The sequence below is a fragment of the Alnus glutinosa genome, chromosome 3 (assembly GCF_958979055.1).
Source record: "Alnus glutinosa chromosome 3, dhAlnGlut1.1, whole genome shotgun sequence".
NCBI classification, from domain to species: domain Eukaryota; kingdom Viridiplantae; phylum Streptophyta; class Magnoliopsida; order Fagales; family Betulaceae; genus Alnus; species Alnus glutinosa.
The window spans coordinates 35,946,059-35,964,470 of NC_084888.1; the positions used below are offsets into that span (position 1 = coordinate 35,946,059).

Genomic DNA, 18,412 nt, shown 5'->3' on the forward strand with positions numbered 1-18,412 from the left:
TAACGTGTTGTGCCGGCAAAGACATCTAAATCATGATTTTAATGAAAAAAATCCCATGTAGCTAGAAGAAAGATAACGTATTTGTGGTGGTTCGACGATTGCCGACGAACCTTAGCTATATCCACATGAAAAGATAATTTCGATAGAAATGTTAAAATACAAATTGATACCCAATTAGATATTTTCATTTGGTGTTACAAAACGTGGAATTAACGATTCTCTAGCCTACACCACTTGGGCTATACAGTAAGTCAATAGTACTCTCTCAAAAGTTAGACCAATAATATAAAAAAAAATCCGAAAATTCTATCTTTCTGCCAACACTACGCTTAAATAAATACCATGGATTGCAGCAGCTTCTGAGCAATAATAATAATAATAATAATAATATACGCGAATCACATAAAAAAAAAAAATAATAATAATAATAATATACAAATGACGTCCCCAATTTCATGATGGAGCAATTTTTTTCTAAAAGAGAAAAAAGAAAAAGAAAAAGAAATTCACCCACCACATAAATATACGGAATTTACATATTTTTCTAAAGATTTTTCGATGAGCTTATTTAGTAATTTTTTGCATAAAATCTTTTGAGAATAATAATCAAAACCTATTGAGCCACGCAAGGAAGGGTGTGCTTATTGTCAAACAATTTTTATTTTTATTTTTATTTTATTTTTTTTCAGGGCAAATGGTCAAATTGTCAATCAATTTTGTGAGAAAAATCTAGATGTCGAGGACACGACTATCCAACGAAAACAAATTCCGTCGCATTAATAAATCATAGTAATCATACCACTGTATTTTTGGTCCATAAATGGAGAACTGCCACCAGTCATGCATCCTTCATTTGTTGAATTTTGAATCATTTCTGGTCTATAAAGGAAATTTTTATTGAGAGTTCAAAGTTTTTCTTTAAGGGTTTGTTTAATTTTGTGATCATTTCAAAATGTACTATTTAAAAAATAGCAATTTTAAAACATTGAATTAAAAAATATAATTAACTCCTTTTAAAAGTGATATAGAAAGAATGTGGAGCTAGCATATATAATTATATATGCTATGCACTAACCCCAAGAGGATTGAAATGGGGCAAGTGTGGTCTAGAAAATGTGGCATTCCATGATTCCATGATTCCATGAATGATTCAATTGCATGCCCTTATCCCAAGTTATCCAAAAGGAACCTAGTGGAATGCATATCAAAGAAAAATTCTTCAACAATCAATCGTATCATCCTAATGACAATCCAATCCTTATTACTAGCAGCTAGTTTAATTGATCTCGATCGTACGTTAGGAAGGATACGGAGAACTCGAATCTAGATCATAGTCTTCATCTATTTAGTGCATTATTTTGCTTTCTAGCTTAGAATCTTATCATCAAAATCACGTTTATAAAGTTTTTGTCAACATTGAAAACGCCAAGATAAATAACGTCTCATTAATTAGTGATTAGCTTTCTCTTAACTCTTTTAAGTTTTGGCATTAACGCGCTATCTATAGGATTCTAGATATTCCTGCCATCAACCATGATTGAAAAATAGCCCTTCTTGAGGGCACTGAGAATCTGAGATATCCATATCCTTGAGTCACGTACTCACTCATTGAGGGGAATCCAAAATTATTTCGCTGACAATGTGGCAACAAGTGGCAAGTGGAAACTAATCCGTTCTACTATTTGCCACAAAACTAAATTAGAGCATTTACATTCGGTTTTGCAATTTTTTTAATTTTTTTTTAATAATATTTTAACTAAAAACTTACATTTTTTCTATATATGAACATGAAAAAGTTTAAATTTAAATTTTAACTAAAAATTTACACTTACTAATTCTTGGGCTAAAACAGCTAGTCGATGCAGATACACTTTCAACGAAATTTGCATTCTGGCTAGTCAAAATAACCTTTGGATAGTTAGGTTTAAATGCTCTTAGCCTTAGAGCATTCACATCAAGTTAAGCAAATTTTATCTAAATTTTAGCTAAATAATCACATTTTTTATTTTAGTTATTCACTTTTTCAAAGGACCTACATCTTACTATTTTCATTATCAACTTTCACTATCCCATTTAAAATATTATTTTTTTATTCACTTTCACTATTCCCAAAGAATATAGAGAATTAGATTGATTTTTTTTTTTTTTATACATTGTTCGACAAACTTGTTGAGCACCGTAGCAATTAGCCATTTTTTTTATAGCTAAAATAACTAGCCGAATTGGGCTTTTTTTTTGCCCATTTTTACTACAAAGATATTGAAAACAGGAAAATAGTTCTTCTACATCTTTTATACTTCTCTTTCACATCTTATTTTACGTGACGTCCTTTTTTCATTTTGTGAGAGAGAGAATGAACACAAAAAAAAAAAAAAAAAAAAAAAAAAAAAAAAAAAAAAAAAAAAAATGTAAGATGAGATGTGAAAGAGGTGTATGAAAGATGTAGGAGTATCATTTCTCTTGAAAATAACATTTGACAAGCTAAATGCAAGAGATATGATATCATATCTCCCAAATGAAAGTGCTACAAAGATATCCTTGATAAATATATTGGAAAGATATTGTTCATTGTACTTAATTTTTAGGGGATTCACTGATACCCTATCTAGCAGAAAGAAGCAAATAAAGTTTCCTCGATCCTCAGTTTCTTGGATAGCATTCGACAAGAGTTTAGTAGATGGAATCAGGGCCATATCCAAGTTGATTTTCAATGGAAATCTTTTCAGTAACATCTTGACTAACTCTCTTTCCGCCCTTGAGTCTTTGATTCTCATTTGGCCGAAAGAAAACTCTTTGATTTTCAAAGATTTGCGGGGAAGATAGCTACTGTATATCTTTCACTAATGTATGAGAGGAAAAGGAAGGATGACAATTCATCCAAACCAATGAAAAAAGAAAATGATGAGTAGAATAATTGGGAGTCAAAACTGTTTGGCAAAAGCAGGCATAAAATTCAAGTTGAGCCACCTACCTTATCCATTTATCTTCTTGTGGGCCTATGCTACCATAGCAACCTTAGCTTCCCCCACAGCTTCCTTTTTTTTTTTTCCTGCTCCAATGACAGAAAACTTTCTAATTGTGAGTGGTTTTAACGAGATCTATCCGTCCGAACATGTGTTTGGATTATCCGAATACATGATTGAACAAGTAGATAGTTAAAGTATTAATTATTAATCGATTAAATTCACAATTTTTTATTAATTTAAGATTTTGATATGAGTATTTTTTTTTTTTTATGCTATATATCATAGCAAATGTCGTGAATTTGAACCTTATCTTCATCAATTCACTCTATAAGTTCGAACCTTGTCCCACATAGAATTGTTAGAATCAAAGTAAAGATACTGAGTTCAAACCTTATCTACTTACTAAAAAAAAACTTTAAACCCACGATTAAGGGAAATCACTTTTAAAATAAGAGATAATTTAACCTAAAGAACCTCCTCTTCAAGCAAATGAGCCTCATCAAGAGCTCTTCAGTTTTCACAATTATATATGTGTCTGGGCAATTAGATCCTGGGCCTTGTTTGCCAAGTGACATTACAGTACACAGTAATGCGTGTATTGTTTATGTATTTTTTTTTTTTTTACTTTTTCATATTTCTTAATACCAATCAACATCAAAATATTCCCATTTTTTTCACTTTTTATATCACATTAATAATTTCTTGTTACTATTCAAATAAAAAAACTCACTACAATACAAAACTTTTTCACTTTTTTACACAATTTTTTTTTTATTTTATATCACATCATCACTTTTTACTAATTCTAAAATTAACAACCTACTACTCTGTTCTGTTCTATAATGTCACTTGGCAAACAAGACACTGATCCCCCCCTTCCATCTGTCTCCCTCTCCCTTAAAATAATAATAATAATAATAATATTATTATTATTATTATTATCAAAAAGAAAAAAGAAAAAGAAAAAGAAGGGCACGTAAAGAATGGCCATGAACATAGGACAATAGGTAGGTCATGGAAGCATGGGAACACGTGGCGGTACGGGTTTGGAGGTGGCAAGATGTCCACTTGGATGCGAAAGAAGCACCCATGTGTCAAAGAGGGAGAGAGGTAGGAATCAATGAAGGCACATGGGGGGGCAGCATCCAAGCACCGTATTTTGGGGCTTTATAAATAGCTGCCACCGTTCACTAGGCCTCAACATCTGCAATCTTCACGTGCTCTGCTCTGCTCTGTGCTGCTCTGCCTCTGCCTCTGCCTCTGTCTCTCTCTCTCTCTGCTTTCCTAATTTATCGCTTTCTCTGCAACTCTGCAAATCTTATCCCAATTCTCCTTTTGGGTCTTGGCCGTTAAGAGATATCCATCTCAGAGTAGTTTTGTTCGTTGGTTGACAAAGAAGGCAGCAAGTGATAATTACTATGGAGAACAAGAAGCAAGTGGGTGGCTCTTCTTCATCCATGACTTTTGATCACCTTTTTGGTCCTAAAGACCCATCTTCAGCTTCTTCATCATCCTCCACCGGATTATTTGGTTCCATTTTTCCACCACCCTCTACGGTACCTATTTATTTTCTACAACCATTTGCAGTAATATATAAATATTATTTACACAACATGAAAAAACATTAAGTGTTTATTTACTCTACATATATATATACAATTACTACGTGTGGGTTCCTCTTCCTTTGTTATTGTTAAATCATTCTTTTTTTTAAGTAATTAAGTTAAAATATTGATTAAATGATTAAATTTTTTTTTTATTAGCTTAAATTTTTAGAAAAAATAGTAGTTTAATTCAGTATTAGAACAGAGATATTGAGTTTGAATCCTAACTCCATCAATTTATCTCATTTTAATTAAATATTTTACGTGTTAAGCATCACCTATTAAAAATAAAAGAAGCTTGAGCCCATACGTAAAGGGAAGTGTTAAAAATTAATTAAATGATTAAATTTATCTCCTCCTATCTAATTAAACATTTTAAAAAAAGTAGTGGTTTTGAGATATTTTTTCAATTTTACCGCATAAACTATCTACGAATATAAAAAAGTTTTCAAAGGGTAACAATTAGCAAGTTCTTAATTTCTTTGCTTCGTTTATTTTAGGTGCCAGGAAGGGACTACTCTCATAACCAAGGCGGCAGTGCCAAATATGGAAATCCAGGTATATATTATTAATTTGGTTAAACGATAACAAATTAACCTCTACTTGAACTCTCATGTTCTTTTACCACCTGAGCTATCATCTACGGGTATGTTTCGCAAGTGAGGAATAGAAGGGAACAGTGGGGAAAGAATTTTTGAGTTAATAAAAAATGATAGTTGTGAATATAAAGTAAAATGTGAAAATAAAGTTAAAAATGTTTGTATTGCTTGCCAAACAAGGCCGTACGTCATGGTTTGAAGTGTTGCAGGAAAAAAAATAATAAAAAGAAAGTGAAATGACTTTCCGTTTTCACATGAAATGATATTTGGCTTTCTTTATATACATGGAATTGGACCCTCCTCTATATATGTACAACTTAATTTTGATGGACCGAGTTTCATTTCAAATTGGGTTGTAAAAGATTTTCCAGCTCAATTTATAAAATTGTCATCATTTCAAATTGGGTTGGAGAAAATATTTTGGTCGAATTTATAAAATTATCATGTGTTCCTTAAATAACGTGTACGAATTATATATTTTCTTAATAGTATGTGAGAATTATAATTTTTTTTTTAAAAAAAAATGCACAATGCTTCTCTCATGCTTAAAGGACAAATATCAAGCTTATAAACTAAATTGAAAAAAGTTTCTTCTACCCTATTGGAAAGTCTGTCCCTTTTTTTTTTTTTATCAATTTCTGATCCTACCATTTGTTGGGGATTTAAATGCTTGATTTTGTTATCTGGTTCTTCGTCTAGAATGTTAAAAAAATAAAAAAAATAAAAAAAATTGTGAACCTGTAAAAAGATATTGCAGGACCTCATCTGGCTTCTCTTTTTTTTTTTTTTTTTTTTTTTCAGATGTTATCAGTACTCAAATCAGCAAGGGCACTGAACGAACTGGCACAAGAACTGGAGAATTAAAGGGTTCCAATATTTATCAGAATGAAACAATGGAACCTTGCTGTTTCAGCTCATCCATCTACTATGGCGGCCAAGAGAATTATTCTCCAAGAACCCGCTCCTCCGAATCTGACCATATTGTGAGTGTGTAGAGTAGTCGTACTTCATCTTCTAATGAATAAAAATGTGCCAGTCATTTTATCACTTTATACGAATGTGCCCAGAAAAAGAAAAGTAGACGTACGTGGCTCATGCAGCAGAAGAAGCATGCATAGATAGCAGTAGTCAGGCCAACAAAAACAATAATAATAATAATATGGTACAAACATGTGTGAATATTAAGAATCATATTGAAGAACAAAAGAAAAAATTGTCAGCATGCATGCTTGTCAATATAGCAATAAATAAGAGACATCATTAGTATCTGAAATTTGGTCATGTTTGAGTGATTTCTTGTTATCTGATATGTATATGTTTCAATATATCATCAGTTGAAGAAAGATGGGAGAGACGATGATTCAAATGGAAGCAATCCGAATAGCGCTTCAAGAGGGAACTGGTGGCAGGGTATGATCATTGATGGTTGTTGAATATTGTAGATAAATGGCCATTGAGATTAGCCTCGCGTACGTCGTTTTACAAGTTCTAGAAAACTGCTTTAACCAAACTTTTTGTTTCTGCAGGTTCTCTCTATTACTAACACTTTTGCCCCTACATCAAATGAACTCACCACCTTTCACAGGTATATATTCAGAATTCTCTTAGCAAATATTGGTTGATCGATGGATCTTATTATGTGCTTCTGTGAGAGAACATTTCCGTTTTAGATTCATAATAATATATATATGAAACTGTTTCACTTTTCTAGAATTTGGCAGTGATATTATAACGGGTCTTTTAAATGGGAAGTTGAGAAGACAAAACTCGTTAATTTGTCCCTTTTTATGTGTTTTTGGGCAGTCTGATCGATGTCCTTGAGCTCTTGTCCTAATGCTCCTGTTTATCACTAATTTGCAAATAATTTGTTTAAACAAAGCGGTTAACTGCTAACATGAATACTTAGATGCTGATTAATAGACCTAAAGTCAAAAATAAGGGGAGAATTGAACTTTACTTATAACTTCTAATTTTTCATTACTTTTGAAAAAATGTTACTCAAACTTTAAAGAAAAAAAAAAAAAAAAAAAAAGTCAATTTAGAGTATCTATCTTTCAATTTCTTTCAATTTCAACCATTTATTAGAATTTTCCGTTAAATTCTATCAAAATTTTCAAAATACCCCTTTTTTTTTTTTAGGAAAAAAATTGCTAGGATTTCAGTATTGATCAGAATTTAACGAAATTTGTGCATGCCTGAATCTTAGAAATTTTGATAAGATTTAATAGAAAATTCTAACGGATGATTGAAATTGAAAAAAATTAAAAGATTGATACCCTAAATTGACATTTTTTAAAGTTTGTGTATCATTTTTCAAAAGTGATAGATAATCAGAAGTTATAAGTAAAATTCTCCAAAAAGTAAGAGGGAGAGAGAATGTCAAATAAAAGCTTAGTTAATATCCTATCACTCTAGAGTAAAATGGAATAAATGGGGACCAATACATAAAGAATTTAACTTAAAATAAAAGGTATAATATGGAGTTAAAATTTATACTTAATAATTTTGTTCTAATGAAAATCATATTAATTAAATTACATACCAATTATCCCAAAAATATAGGCTCATAAAAAATAATAAATTTAATTATTTAATCAATGTTCCAACCAAGAGAAATTTGTTTTAAGAATTCGACTCAAATATTTATATATAAATGTACGAAATAAAAATAGAAGTTAGTCTTTACACTGAGCAACATATAATCATTACATCCATTAATTCTTTTACGGCCGGGTATATATCATGAATATTTTCACTATTTAATATTTGCCTTCTCCTATCGCCCTTAAAACAGCTACTGAAATGATGTTTGTTTATATTGCAGGGGTGGTGAGAGCATGCAGCAGCTTAATAGTATGGAAATAAGATGGTAATATTAGAGCATAACATGGTGAGGACCGACTTCCGAAAACATGTTGGGTTCTTTTTGTCCCAGCAACTCAATTTTGGCAAGTCGTACGTCTTAGGTACAAGTGCGGATATCTCTAGGCCAGGAGAGCTTAATGTCGTCCCTGATCTACTGCCCAGAAAAATAATGCGCTCCCTCTACTGGAGTCTTGTATGAGCAACTTCAATATATATGCTCTTGCTGATCTGGGTTTTAACACTCTAATTGTATCTCTATATGGACCAAGTATGGTTATGTGAGTTAAGTAATGCTTTCTAGAGAATAGTTTTTTTTTTTTTTTTTTTTTTTATCTTTTTTGCCCTTTTGAAAAGGTGTTTGATGTACGTGATATAAAAATAAAAGTAGTTTTGAGTCTCTCTTCTTCTGCATGTACTAATTTTTTATATTAGATAAAGTTGATAACATGTTTACAACAAAAGCTATGTTCAGGAGAATCATTTCTTGATTTGGTTGTTCAAAATGATAGAGATCGGGTGCAATTAATTGACATCGATCGCACTAAAAATGCTAGAAATTGGAATGGTTTATTTTTCTAGCTAGTTACCTTTTTTGTTCTTTTCTTTGTGGCCCCATCAGCGGCGGATGGTCCATGTTCCGCGATTGAAATTGATGGGATGTGGCCAATATTAACATATATTAAAGTCAACTATTTTTTATTAATTGAAGCCCTTAAGATAAATGATGATTTAATAAAGAATCAAAGTAAATGAAGGTCTTAAATTCAAACTTTATTTCCATCATTTACTCAGCATTTCAATTAAATATTTTACGAATTCTTGTGTAAGGAAGAGTATTAAAATATATATTAAAATTAATCATCTTTTATGTATTAACTTAAACTTTGAGAATAGACTGGGCCTGTTCTTGTCTAAGATCGAGTATTGTTGAAATTAGTTATTAGCAACATGAGTCAGTTATCCACTTTATCTTTTAGGAAACCTGACTAATAAAGTAATTACTTATGGGCAAAAAGCAGATAAGAAATTAATAATCAACAAAAGACGAACACCAAGAATTTATTTATTAATTCCTCAGGTGATGGAGATAACAGTAAACTTATAATTAGCTGGCACTCATGAAGAACAAGCTACAAGGATACAGTCTCCAGACACACTGGTACGTACGTACGACTAACAGTGAATACTCAACAACATTGCAAACAAACAAGCAACAGCACATCTGCAGCAACTCCGGCTGATGGTCTTCAGTCATCAAGGCAATGTATAAGCTGCAAAATAGAATTAATGAGCAGATTAATTTAAAGAGAAGAACATGAATTGAAGTGAACAAATTGCACTAATGAATACGCCAACATACCTCCACACTTGTAACCCACAGCACGATTAGCAATGTTGCAGCGTTTGGGTATGGTGACTGCAACTACTGGGTTGATCCTAGAACTCTTAGCTATATCAGAAAGCAAAATGGCGCAGAGGCAACTCACGTCAACATTTTTCACCACAGTGCAGCACTTATCTGAAACTTCAGCTTTCTCATCATGCGCTGCCAATGTACAGGGAGCCAGCTTAGTAACCTCATTGTCAATGGAGGATTTCCCACATTGATGATCACCAGCTCCATGAACCCCACGCTTCCCATCAGGTCCTAGAAATATCATAAGAAGCACAAGAAAGGAGATGTGCTTCATTGGAGCTCCCATTTCTTCAATGCTCGCTCGCTGTGCACAAAAACTTCTCGACTTGGCGGGCTTTTATAGTACTCAAACAGGCAGCTAACTCAAAAGGTGCTTACACGCGCGACCTAGTGGGGATAGCAGTAGCTAGGAGGTAAAAATTCGTATTCTTTATTGCAGGTTTACAGTACACCTACTCTTTTAGCGAAGTGTATAAAGATTAATTAATTACATGCCTAAATAGGCCAATGAAGCTTAGTGATTAACTCTTTTCTACATTTACATATCACCTTAATTTTTATCCTTGAGAAGGGGCAATTAAGGAAAAGCTTTTCATATATTAATCAAGAGAAAAAGCACTTCTGAGTTTCATTTATATTGATTCATCACAATAAATTATATGAATTAATCTACTATTCAAACTGGGGATATATATAAGTAGCAGTGAAGCTTAATACACCACTTTATTTCATAAACTTAATCGAGTTTGAACTTAACAATATGATATTAGTCATTCCCTTTTGTTGTTATTACTGATCAACATGAGAGATTCCATCAACGTGAAATTAGGTACTCTTAACTTACCAAAAAAAAAAACTGTTCACATTTCTCTTAAGGAGAAATGGCATTTTTTCCATAATTAATTATAAACTACCACCTATATTACTTATCCTTAGTCCCCACAAACTGGTAACCATGTATGGAGGTTGATGTCTATCAGATCAGTGTTGGAAGGTCAAAGAAGTTGGTGACCTAATTAATGACAGGAAAGCTAGTGACCGACGCCCTGTAATGTTCCGTTTGTCAAGCGCCGTCCATCTACTATATCGTTTGTTGCGGAACAGCAACTATAACTATAACGGTTCTAAGATAGTAAAATTTCTTGTCGAGTAAGTTTTTACCCACACAAAAGGTAACTCAAAGTATAGTTCGAACCTTATTTTAAAGTTTTGGTATCACTTTGTCACCTCCACACAAATCAAAAGATAAGTTGGACCAAAAAAAAAAATTAATAAGTGAAATAACTAAATCCATTGTTATGAGAAAATCAATTCTTAAACATTAAAGAAAAAAAAAAAATCAGCAACCCCATTCTCAAAAACATGTATGACTAAGCATGTGATCATATATATATAGTTGGATGAATTGAATTGCGATTACTTTTCATACCTAAAATTCCCCTTTTGATAGGAGAGCACACAACGACATCCATGCATGGACTCTCTCATGGTAGCACTAAAAGCCCATGTTCATGGTCCCTAGTCAGTTAATTAATTACCCAAAAAAATAAAAATAAAAATCGTCCCTGCTAGTCAGTCCACATTCATGAATGCAACGCAATAGAGTGGGGGATGGTATCCGTTACGTTTCTTAAGCTTTCTAATTAAAGTATATTTAAGAAATAAATTAAGGGTAGGCCAGCAAGACTTTTTATGTATACATTGAACTGCAGGTGCAGCAATCAGGAAATGCGAAAGCTACTAGCTAGTCCCTGTCCATTGAATCAAATACAAAAAGTTATATGGGTCCTTAATTTCTTCAATCTCGAAGTCAAATTTTAAAGAGGAAAACTTCATGGGGCTCAAAATCTTCTAGGGCTAAAGGTTACCCCTAGGGTCATTTATCCTAATATTTAACTCATAATAATCTATATTAATTCCATCCCCTAGAAATCAGAATGGTCACCTGTAAACGTACGTTGCCAATTTTTTACTAATGATTTACGTACGTACCCATCCAACCATAACAAATTTGTTGAGTAATTAAGTACTCTAATGATTGAATTTGCGCATGCAAGCAGATATTAGATCATATTGTTACAAAGATGCTGCACGGCTAGTACGACAAGAATGCTATATGTTAAAAGCATTATAACTTTTATTATAATTCTCTTACAAAGTAATGATGTGTAGCACTTATCACATTTACAAAATAAAGTAAAAATTTATATACCATTCAGTTTCCATAAAATGTATACTACTATATGATACTATCACATGAGTGTGTAATTGTAAGGAAATTATAACAGAAATCTTAACACCCCAAACATTTTTTGGGCAACAATGCAGTACTAGTTATAGCGACAACGATATTCCATTTAATTTATTCTTGAATAATCGATTGTACTCTAAAAAAATTGGAAGAGGCCTTAATTTAATTGTTTTTCTTGCTTGAATGATCAATGGCTAATATAACGTTAAGTTCTTGCAGTACTATCGTATATGTGTCGCTCTCATTACGTGTCAGTGTTAATCAATTTATAATTATTTTAAGAGTAATATTATAAATCATATTTTTATCTTATCACTGTATTATTATTATGATGTAATAGAGCCAATCAGCCCTCGATTTTATTTTTATTTTTTTAATTTCTACTGGTATATATACTTCTACAATTGATAATGATAATGCAATTAATTATTTCAATCTTAGTACGACTATACAACAAGTTGTATAGTACAATAAGAACCCAAAGTTAGAAAAAAAAAACCAGTGCTTTATTTATTTCATAGATATTTGGATGTCACAATTAAGTGATTTGGTACAAGAAATAGATATAAGCATAAAGCACGTTGATGGCCATAATAACTGCTTCAAACCCGTAGGCACCATGACTCTCCAGAATTCTCATGGCACTATATAATCTGCAAAACAGAATGAGCAGATTTAGGAGTATCAAAAGCTCAATAAAAATTGATTACTAAGGCAAAAAGTACTTAAAATGAAGTCATTTTAATTAATATAATAAAGTTTTAGTTTAAATGTTAAAAAAATTAATTTAAAAATCATTTTTCTAGCTTTTTGAGATATACTATTACTAATCAAATTTTCATGTTCAAGTTTTATTAATATGTGAATTATTCTCAATAGATAATATAACTAATTAGAATTTAATTAGTTGCATGTGTACGTACTAAAATCAATGGCACACAATCGAAACTAGTAAAAACAACCAATTAAAATCAATAGTGTATGATAGTAAATATAATGTATAAAATATCAACGAAGTCATAAAGAATAATAGAACCAAGAAGCAAAAGATTAAAAGTCATGAAAGAAAATAAAAGTTGGTGGTGCTTTTCTACTTTTTTGACAAATTTAATATACAAGGCATTTTCTGGGGCCTTAATTAGGCGGTGGCCGGCCTAATTGGCCTAGCTAGCCATGGAGCCGCCCCGAAAACAATGCACATAAGCTGTGCTATTTAAATAAGAAGAATGCTAAAGCATGCATCTTCTGGTGTTCTCCTAGTATTCTCTTGGAATGGCATAGATGTAATTTTTTTGATTAAAAAATTACATATATGTCATTCAAAAGGACATAGATGTAATTTTTTAATTACATCTATATCATTTCAGGAGAACGCCGGAAGATGTTCTAACATTTTTCTTTAAATAAATATTGAATGTGGAATTTGCATTTGGCTTGCCTCCAATGAAAAAATCACTGTAAATTCTCAACTGAAAAAATAATGGAGATGGTATGATTAAGTTATTTTTTTCACTAGAGTTAATATTTACTGTTTTTTTTTTTTCACTGGACGATCTCCGGTAATTTTAGAAATGGAAAAAAAATAATAATAATAATAAATTGATAAGTTAATTTTTAAAGTATGCCAACAAACCTCCGCACTTGTAACCCTTTGCACGATTAGCAATATTGCAACGTTTGGGTATGGTGACTGCAGCTGCTACGACGACTCCAAGTTGCTTAGCCTGTTCAGAAAGTACAGCGACACAAAGGCATTTTGTGTCCATCTTTTGCACCTCAGCGCAGCAACTATGAGGAACCCTAGCGTTTATGTCCTGCGCTGCTTTACCACAGGGAGCCAGCTTTTCGAAGTCAGCAGTGGAATGTTTATCACATTCACCACCAACCCCATGAACTCCATTCATGAACCCAGTAATGCCCAGAATCAGAAGCAACACTAGAAAGCTTATGCAGTACTTCATTGGAGCTAGCTTCCATATCTTTCACTGCAGTGCCCGGGCTTTTATACTCAAACAGGAAGGAGAAAAAAAAAAAAAAAAAAAAAAACTATAGGATTACAGTGCTCTTTCAAGCCAATGAAGTGAAGGTCGTTTACGCCTGCAATTCTTCGATTCCTTTTTTATACCTTTCCCTCCTCGAAGAAGGTGCAAACAAGACCTTTTCGTAGCTCTTGTTTGTGCCGACTGCTGATTGAATCATACAAAAAGATTCTGTTGGCTCTTTCTCGACTGTGAAACTTCAGAGAGGACAAATTCACATATGTAACTTTCTAGAGTCAAAATCTCCATGCAGTTATTTTTTCACTGGGAGATAGAATGATTAGAGGAGAATTCCAGTTGTTTTTTTTCAGTAAATTAAAATTAATCTTTACCGTTTATTTTTGACTGGATTTATATTGAGCAAATTTTTCACTGCAGGAATGAAAACAAGAGTTTTTCATGAGTAATGATATACATAGCCCTATATTATCTCTTAATTTTCTCAAGCTTATGTGGCGTGTTTCTTACGATTGAAAAATTAATTAATTTTCATGCATTAAATACTATAAAGAATCGTGACAAAAACTTTGGAGAACGAGCAAAAATAATAAGGCGACGTGTAGCATTACTCGCATGAATCATGACAGTGTTTGTGCTGATCGATCGATTGAATCATCCAAAAGATTCTGTTGGTTCCTAGCTTCTTGAGTCTGAAACTTCAGTGAGGACAAATTCATATATATATATATATAGTCAAAATCGGAATGCTAATTAACCCTCAAAAATCGGAATGGACGCTTGTAAAGTTTGGCAATTTTTTTATTTGGATCCAAATTAAGTCTCTTCGTACTACTCAATCATCAATTTCTTTCTGGCCTAATTCTTTATACTGCTGGTTAAATTTTACCTAAAAAATAATTGAACAAATAAAAAATTAAAATAATTAAATTTGCGCAAGTCGGATCTACGTACATATTGCCAATTGTAAAAAATGACCTGCGCGCCTTCATTCATCAACTTAGGATGATGCTTGTATTGGTCCTAGTTGTTAGACATGCAGGTACAATTTCGTACTACTATGGTACTACGTTAGCTTTTAGAATAATTGGTGAATTAAGATGGTATTAAAACAAAGTTTTGAGTTTAAACTTTTTTTATGTAATTTACCTTTAATTTTTATTAAATATTGTACGTGTTGGGCTCCATTCATCACTTATTGAGCAAAGTTTGAGTCTGTATATGAGAGTATATTAAAAACCATTTTCTACTTGTTTAAACTTTTAAAATAATTAGTAATTTAATACTAGTTAATTTGTCGAACGTCAAGTAATGCTTATGGTTCTGCAGCTATTTACCAGTGTGTTTGGATATAACTCTTCAACCCATGACGATGCAAATCCAAGACAATAAACATTCTTCATAATAATTCTTGATCAGTTTCAATTGTGCAATTTCTATCTGAATAAACTGAGGGGTTCATTAATTAGGCACTTTGTGGCTTCGGTCTGTCCAGGGCGAACTTCCAACTTTGGGGGTAGGATTGAAAAAAATAATAATAAAAAAAAAAATTAACAATTGTCATTCTGAACAATAAGTTATTCATCATCCAAAGACATTCTTTTTTGAGAGGGACAAAACTTAAGGGGTGACAATTTGTATTCGTGTGTCGGTTCGAGTTGTGTTGAGGTATTGGTCAATCGTAATCTGACTCATTTAATTAAATATGTATGACATCTCAATTCAAACTCGTTAATTTTGTGTTTCATCCGTATTGGATTTGCTGTGTCCAAAATTGACAACCCTAAATATTGTATGAAGAGTTTGGAACGTATCGAGACATGAGACGTATAATACTATAGGAGTTAACCTTAACTCAGTCTATTTAATTAAAATTGTCAAACCCCTCATACCTAACCTATTAATTCAGTGTTGAATTCACATGAGATTTGCAATTCATGTAAAAAATTGACAACCCTAATAGAACTCCAAAGCAAGATCCAAACAATTTCTTTATTTATTTTTCAGGTGCCCGGATGTCATGCAGAGTGAACCGACTAGTTAGATTAAGTAGCAACAAGGATACAATCTAAGCATAATAGTATTAAACAGCAAATACTTCATAAGCATGCAGAGGCACCGTGACTCAGGAACTTCAGTCTTTAGGGCAACGTATAAGCTGCAAAACAGAACAAATAGTTTTGAGATGAGATGAAATAGCTAGGCCATTGTACCTGTTAAAGAAGCAGGGGAGAAAAGCACTAGGAAAGGGTGAGTGAATGGCAATAATATATATGTAAAACTGACCTCCACACTTGAGTCCCACTGGACGATCAGTAATATTGCAGCGTTTGGGAACGGCCAGTGCAACATCAGGCTTAACTCTGGCGAATTTAGCTGTATTGGAAAGAATAACAGCACAAAGGCAAGTTGGGTTCTGGGTAAGCTTTTTCACCTGAGTGCAGCACCTGTCAGAAACTCTAGCATTCTGAGATTGTATTGCTGATGCACAGGGAGCCAACTTCGTAGCCTCCATGTCAGGAGAAGATGTCCCACATTCACCGGCCCCATCAATCCCAGCAATGCCTAGAGTTATGAGAAGCATTAGAAAGCAAATGTACTTCATTGGAACTTCCATTTCTTTGATGCGATGCTCACACTTCAACTCCGCGGGCTTTATAGTGAAACAAGCAGCTCAAAAGGCGCTTGCTTGCACGCGAAGCCCGTAAGAGAGGTAGTGCGCATGCGGCGGTTTAGTATAAAGAGATATGCATGCTAACCGATCCCAGTAGTGCTCACTCTGCACTGACGTTCTCCAATTCTGACCCGTAATGTATACTGGCCGACTTTCCAATATTTTTTGATTCTTAATGTAATTCTCAAACTTAATGGTGTTAATGTCTACCGACAAAAATTATCTTTATTTTTTTTAATAAGATAAAAATTCGAAAGAAAAAAAAAACAAAAATTAAAAACCAAAAACTGAAAATAATAACAATAATAATAACCTAGAGCCACCCCCAAGTGCAAGTCACCCCCAAAAAACGTATGGTGGTGCATGGCAGGACCAATCCCGACTCTAGGCCCTTTTTTTTTTTTTTTTTTCGGTTGATTACTTTTTTTTTATTATTATTATTATTTTTTATTTTATGAAGAGTATTTTTGTCATTAGGTGAGACATTGACATCGTTTTATAGCTTAAAAAAGACATTAACACAATTGATAGTTTTAAAGGACATTGACAATAGAATGATAGTCTGAGAAGTATGTTTATTTGTCTCTATAAAATATTCAAAAAAAATTATTATTTAAAAAAAATCTTCACTTTTTTGATATACAAAATTACTAATAAAATAGTTTGTATTCAAGATATGATCAGGGAAGATGAAAAAAAAGAAGGAAAAAATGCAAAAATAAAGGGGTACTACTACATGCTTTTGTTTTGAAATCTTTTTCCACTCATTTTTTTCTTCTTTTTGATAGTGGATACAGCACTAGGAAAATGATATTTTGTAGAGTGTACGTTCATGATTCCCTGGCCGTTCTTTAAGCCAATGAAGATAATGGAATCATCAAATTTACTTTAAACCTTAAATGGGTTCGTGAGCAGCTGACATGCAGCAAAAGGGTGAAGACATTCAAAAATCTACCCAGCTAGCTGTCTCTCCCCTGTTCCTCTAGAATCTATCTGATATATCTCTCTAAGACTAGCCTCACCCTTTTCACACATTCAACCAAACAGTTTCCTCGAAACTGTTTCCATATTAATCAACCTTACGACCACAAGTAGTCATTATATGTTCATTTTATTGCACATGACTATTCCCTCAATTTGTGCTCACTTGCTATAATCTCTTGCTGCTTACAAGTAACAAAGTATCCACTTTCTGTACTATTCTTCCATTATCATTCCTCTAGCTTATTATAAATTTAGGTTATTGTTATTCTAGTCAACTACGCTAATTGTTGATACAATATGATCGCTACCCCAAGAACTAATTTGGTACATGTAAAAACAAAAGAGCAAAGGGTGACTCGGTTAAGATATTGGCAGGAATACTCTGAATCTTTAATGCTTAAGTCATTGAGTCGTTTTAAATAATATAAGAAGATGAATGTTAAGTGTTGATGTAATTTTTGGTCCGGTGACGAGGCATCATCAGGGACGTCCCTTCGTCTGTGTCTGGACTTGCAAAATAACAAAGACCCGCCGAGGGTTGGCCGACGAAGCCTCCTCCGATGATCAAGTTAGTCAAGTGTCTAAAGAAGGGGGAGAAGGAGAAAGTCAATCTGTCTAAAATAGATTCTAATACCCCCTTTTATACCCCTGTATGTTGTATGTCCATTTGGCCCCTGTCAACCACAAGGCTCCACGTAGACGTCTGATATCATCTTTGACTTCATTTGACTGGTCTAATAAATACTGAAGGTTGCTAGTGACCAAGGATCAAGCCCCAAGATCCAATCCGGAGTCCGGGGTCCGAGGACTAATATGAAGGGCAAATCTGGCCCCACTTTAAATAGGGCACAAATATTCCCTAACAATTACCCCCCCAATTCTCCTATCTTTATTATAAAGGTAGGGAGAATTTACCTATTGGAACCTCTAGAATTTAATTGATTCTGCCGATCATTCTTCATCCACTCTGCGTAATGCTCTCCTCGGACTCCGTGGAAACTTAAGCATTTCTTTGACCGCCGCTCCATGCGGCTCCAAGCCATTTATGGCAAGCA

General features: G+C 33.0%; 4 protein-coding genes across 4 annotated transcripts; 1 reads left to right on the plus strand and 3 right to left on the minus strand.

Moving 5' to 3' along the window:
• Positions 1-4,174: 4,174 nt before the first annotated feature.
• Positions 4,175-8,364, plus strand: LOC133864848 (uncharacterized). Its single transcript, XM_062301278.1, has 6 exons — positions 4,175-4,522; positions 5,071-5,128; positions 5,971-6,152; positions 6,504-6,579; positions 6,696-6,754; positions 7,994-8,364. The coding sequence occupies exons 1-5, from the start codon at positions 4,385-4,387 to the stop codon at positions 6,710-6,712; spliced, it is 471 nt and encodes a 156-aa protein (XP_062157262.1). The 5' UTR covers positions 4,175-4,384; the 3' UTR covers positions 6,713-6,754; positions 7,994-8,364.
• Positions 8,365-9,081: 717 nt separating this feature from the next.
• LOC133864985 (putative lipid-transfer protein DIR1) lies at positions 9,082-9,747 on the minus strand. Its single transcript, XM_062301444.1, has 2 exons — positions 9,395-9,747; positions 9,082-9,305 (listed from the first exon to the last, which is right to left on the minus strand). The coding sequence occupies exons 1-2, from the start codon at positions 9,735-9,737 to the stop codon at positions 9,289-9,291; spliced, it is 360 nt and encodes a 119-aa protein (XP_062157428.1). The 5' UTR covers positions 9,738-9,747; the 3' UTR covers positions 9,082-9,288.
• Positions 9,748-12,186: 2,439 nt separating this feature from the next.
• On the minus strand, positions 12,187-13,676 carry LOC133864471 (non-specific lipid transfer protein GPI-anchored 9-like). Its single transcript, XM_062300814.1, has 2 exons — positions 13,336-13,676; positions 12,187-12,355 (listed from the first exon to the last, which is right to left on the minus strand). Exons 1-2 carry the CDS (start codon positions 13,661-13,663, stop codon positions 12,339-12,341), a joined length of 345 nt encoding a protein of 114 aa, XP_062156798.1. The 5' UTR covers positions 13,664-13,676; the 3' UTR covers positions 12,187-12,338.
• A 2,038-nt stretch (positions 13,677-15,714) lies between these two features.
• LOC133864778 (uncharacterized) lies at positions 15,715-16,319 on the minus strand. The gene is made up of 2 exons (XM_062301192.1): positions 15,986-16,319; positions 15,715-15,857 (listed from the first exon to the last, which is right to left on the minus strand). The coding sequence occupies exons 1-2, from the start codon at positions 16,314-16,316 to the stop codon at positions 15,841-15,843; spliced, it is 348 nt and encodes a 115-aa protein (XP_062157176.1). The 5' UTR covers positions 16,317-16,319; the 3' UTR covers positions 15,715-15,840.
• Between the last annotated feature and the right edge of the window lie 2,093 nt (positions 16,320-18,412).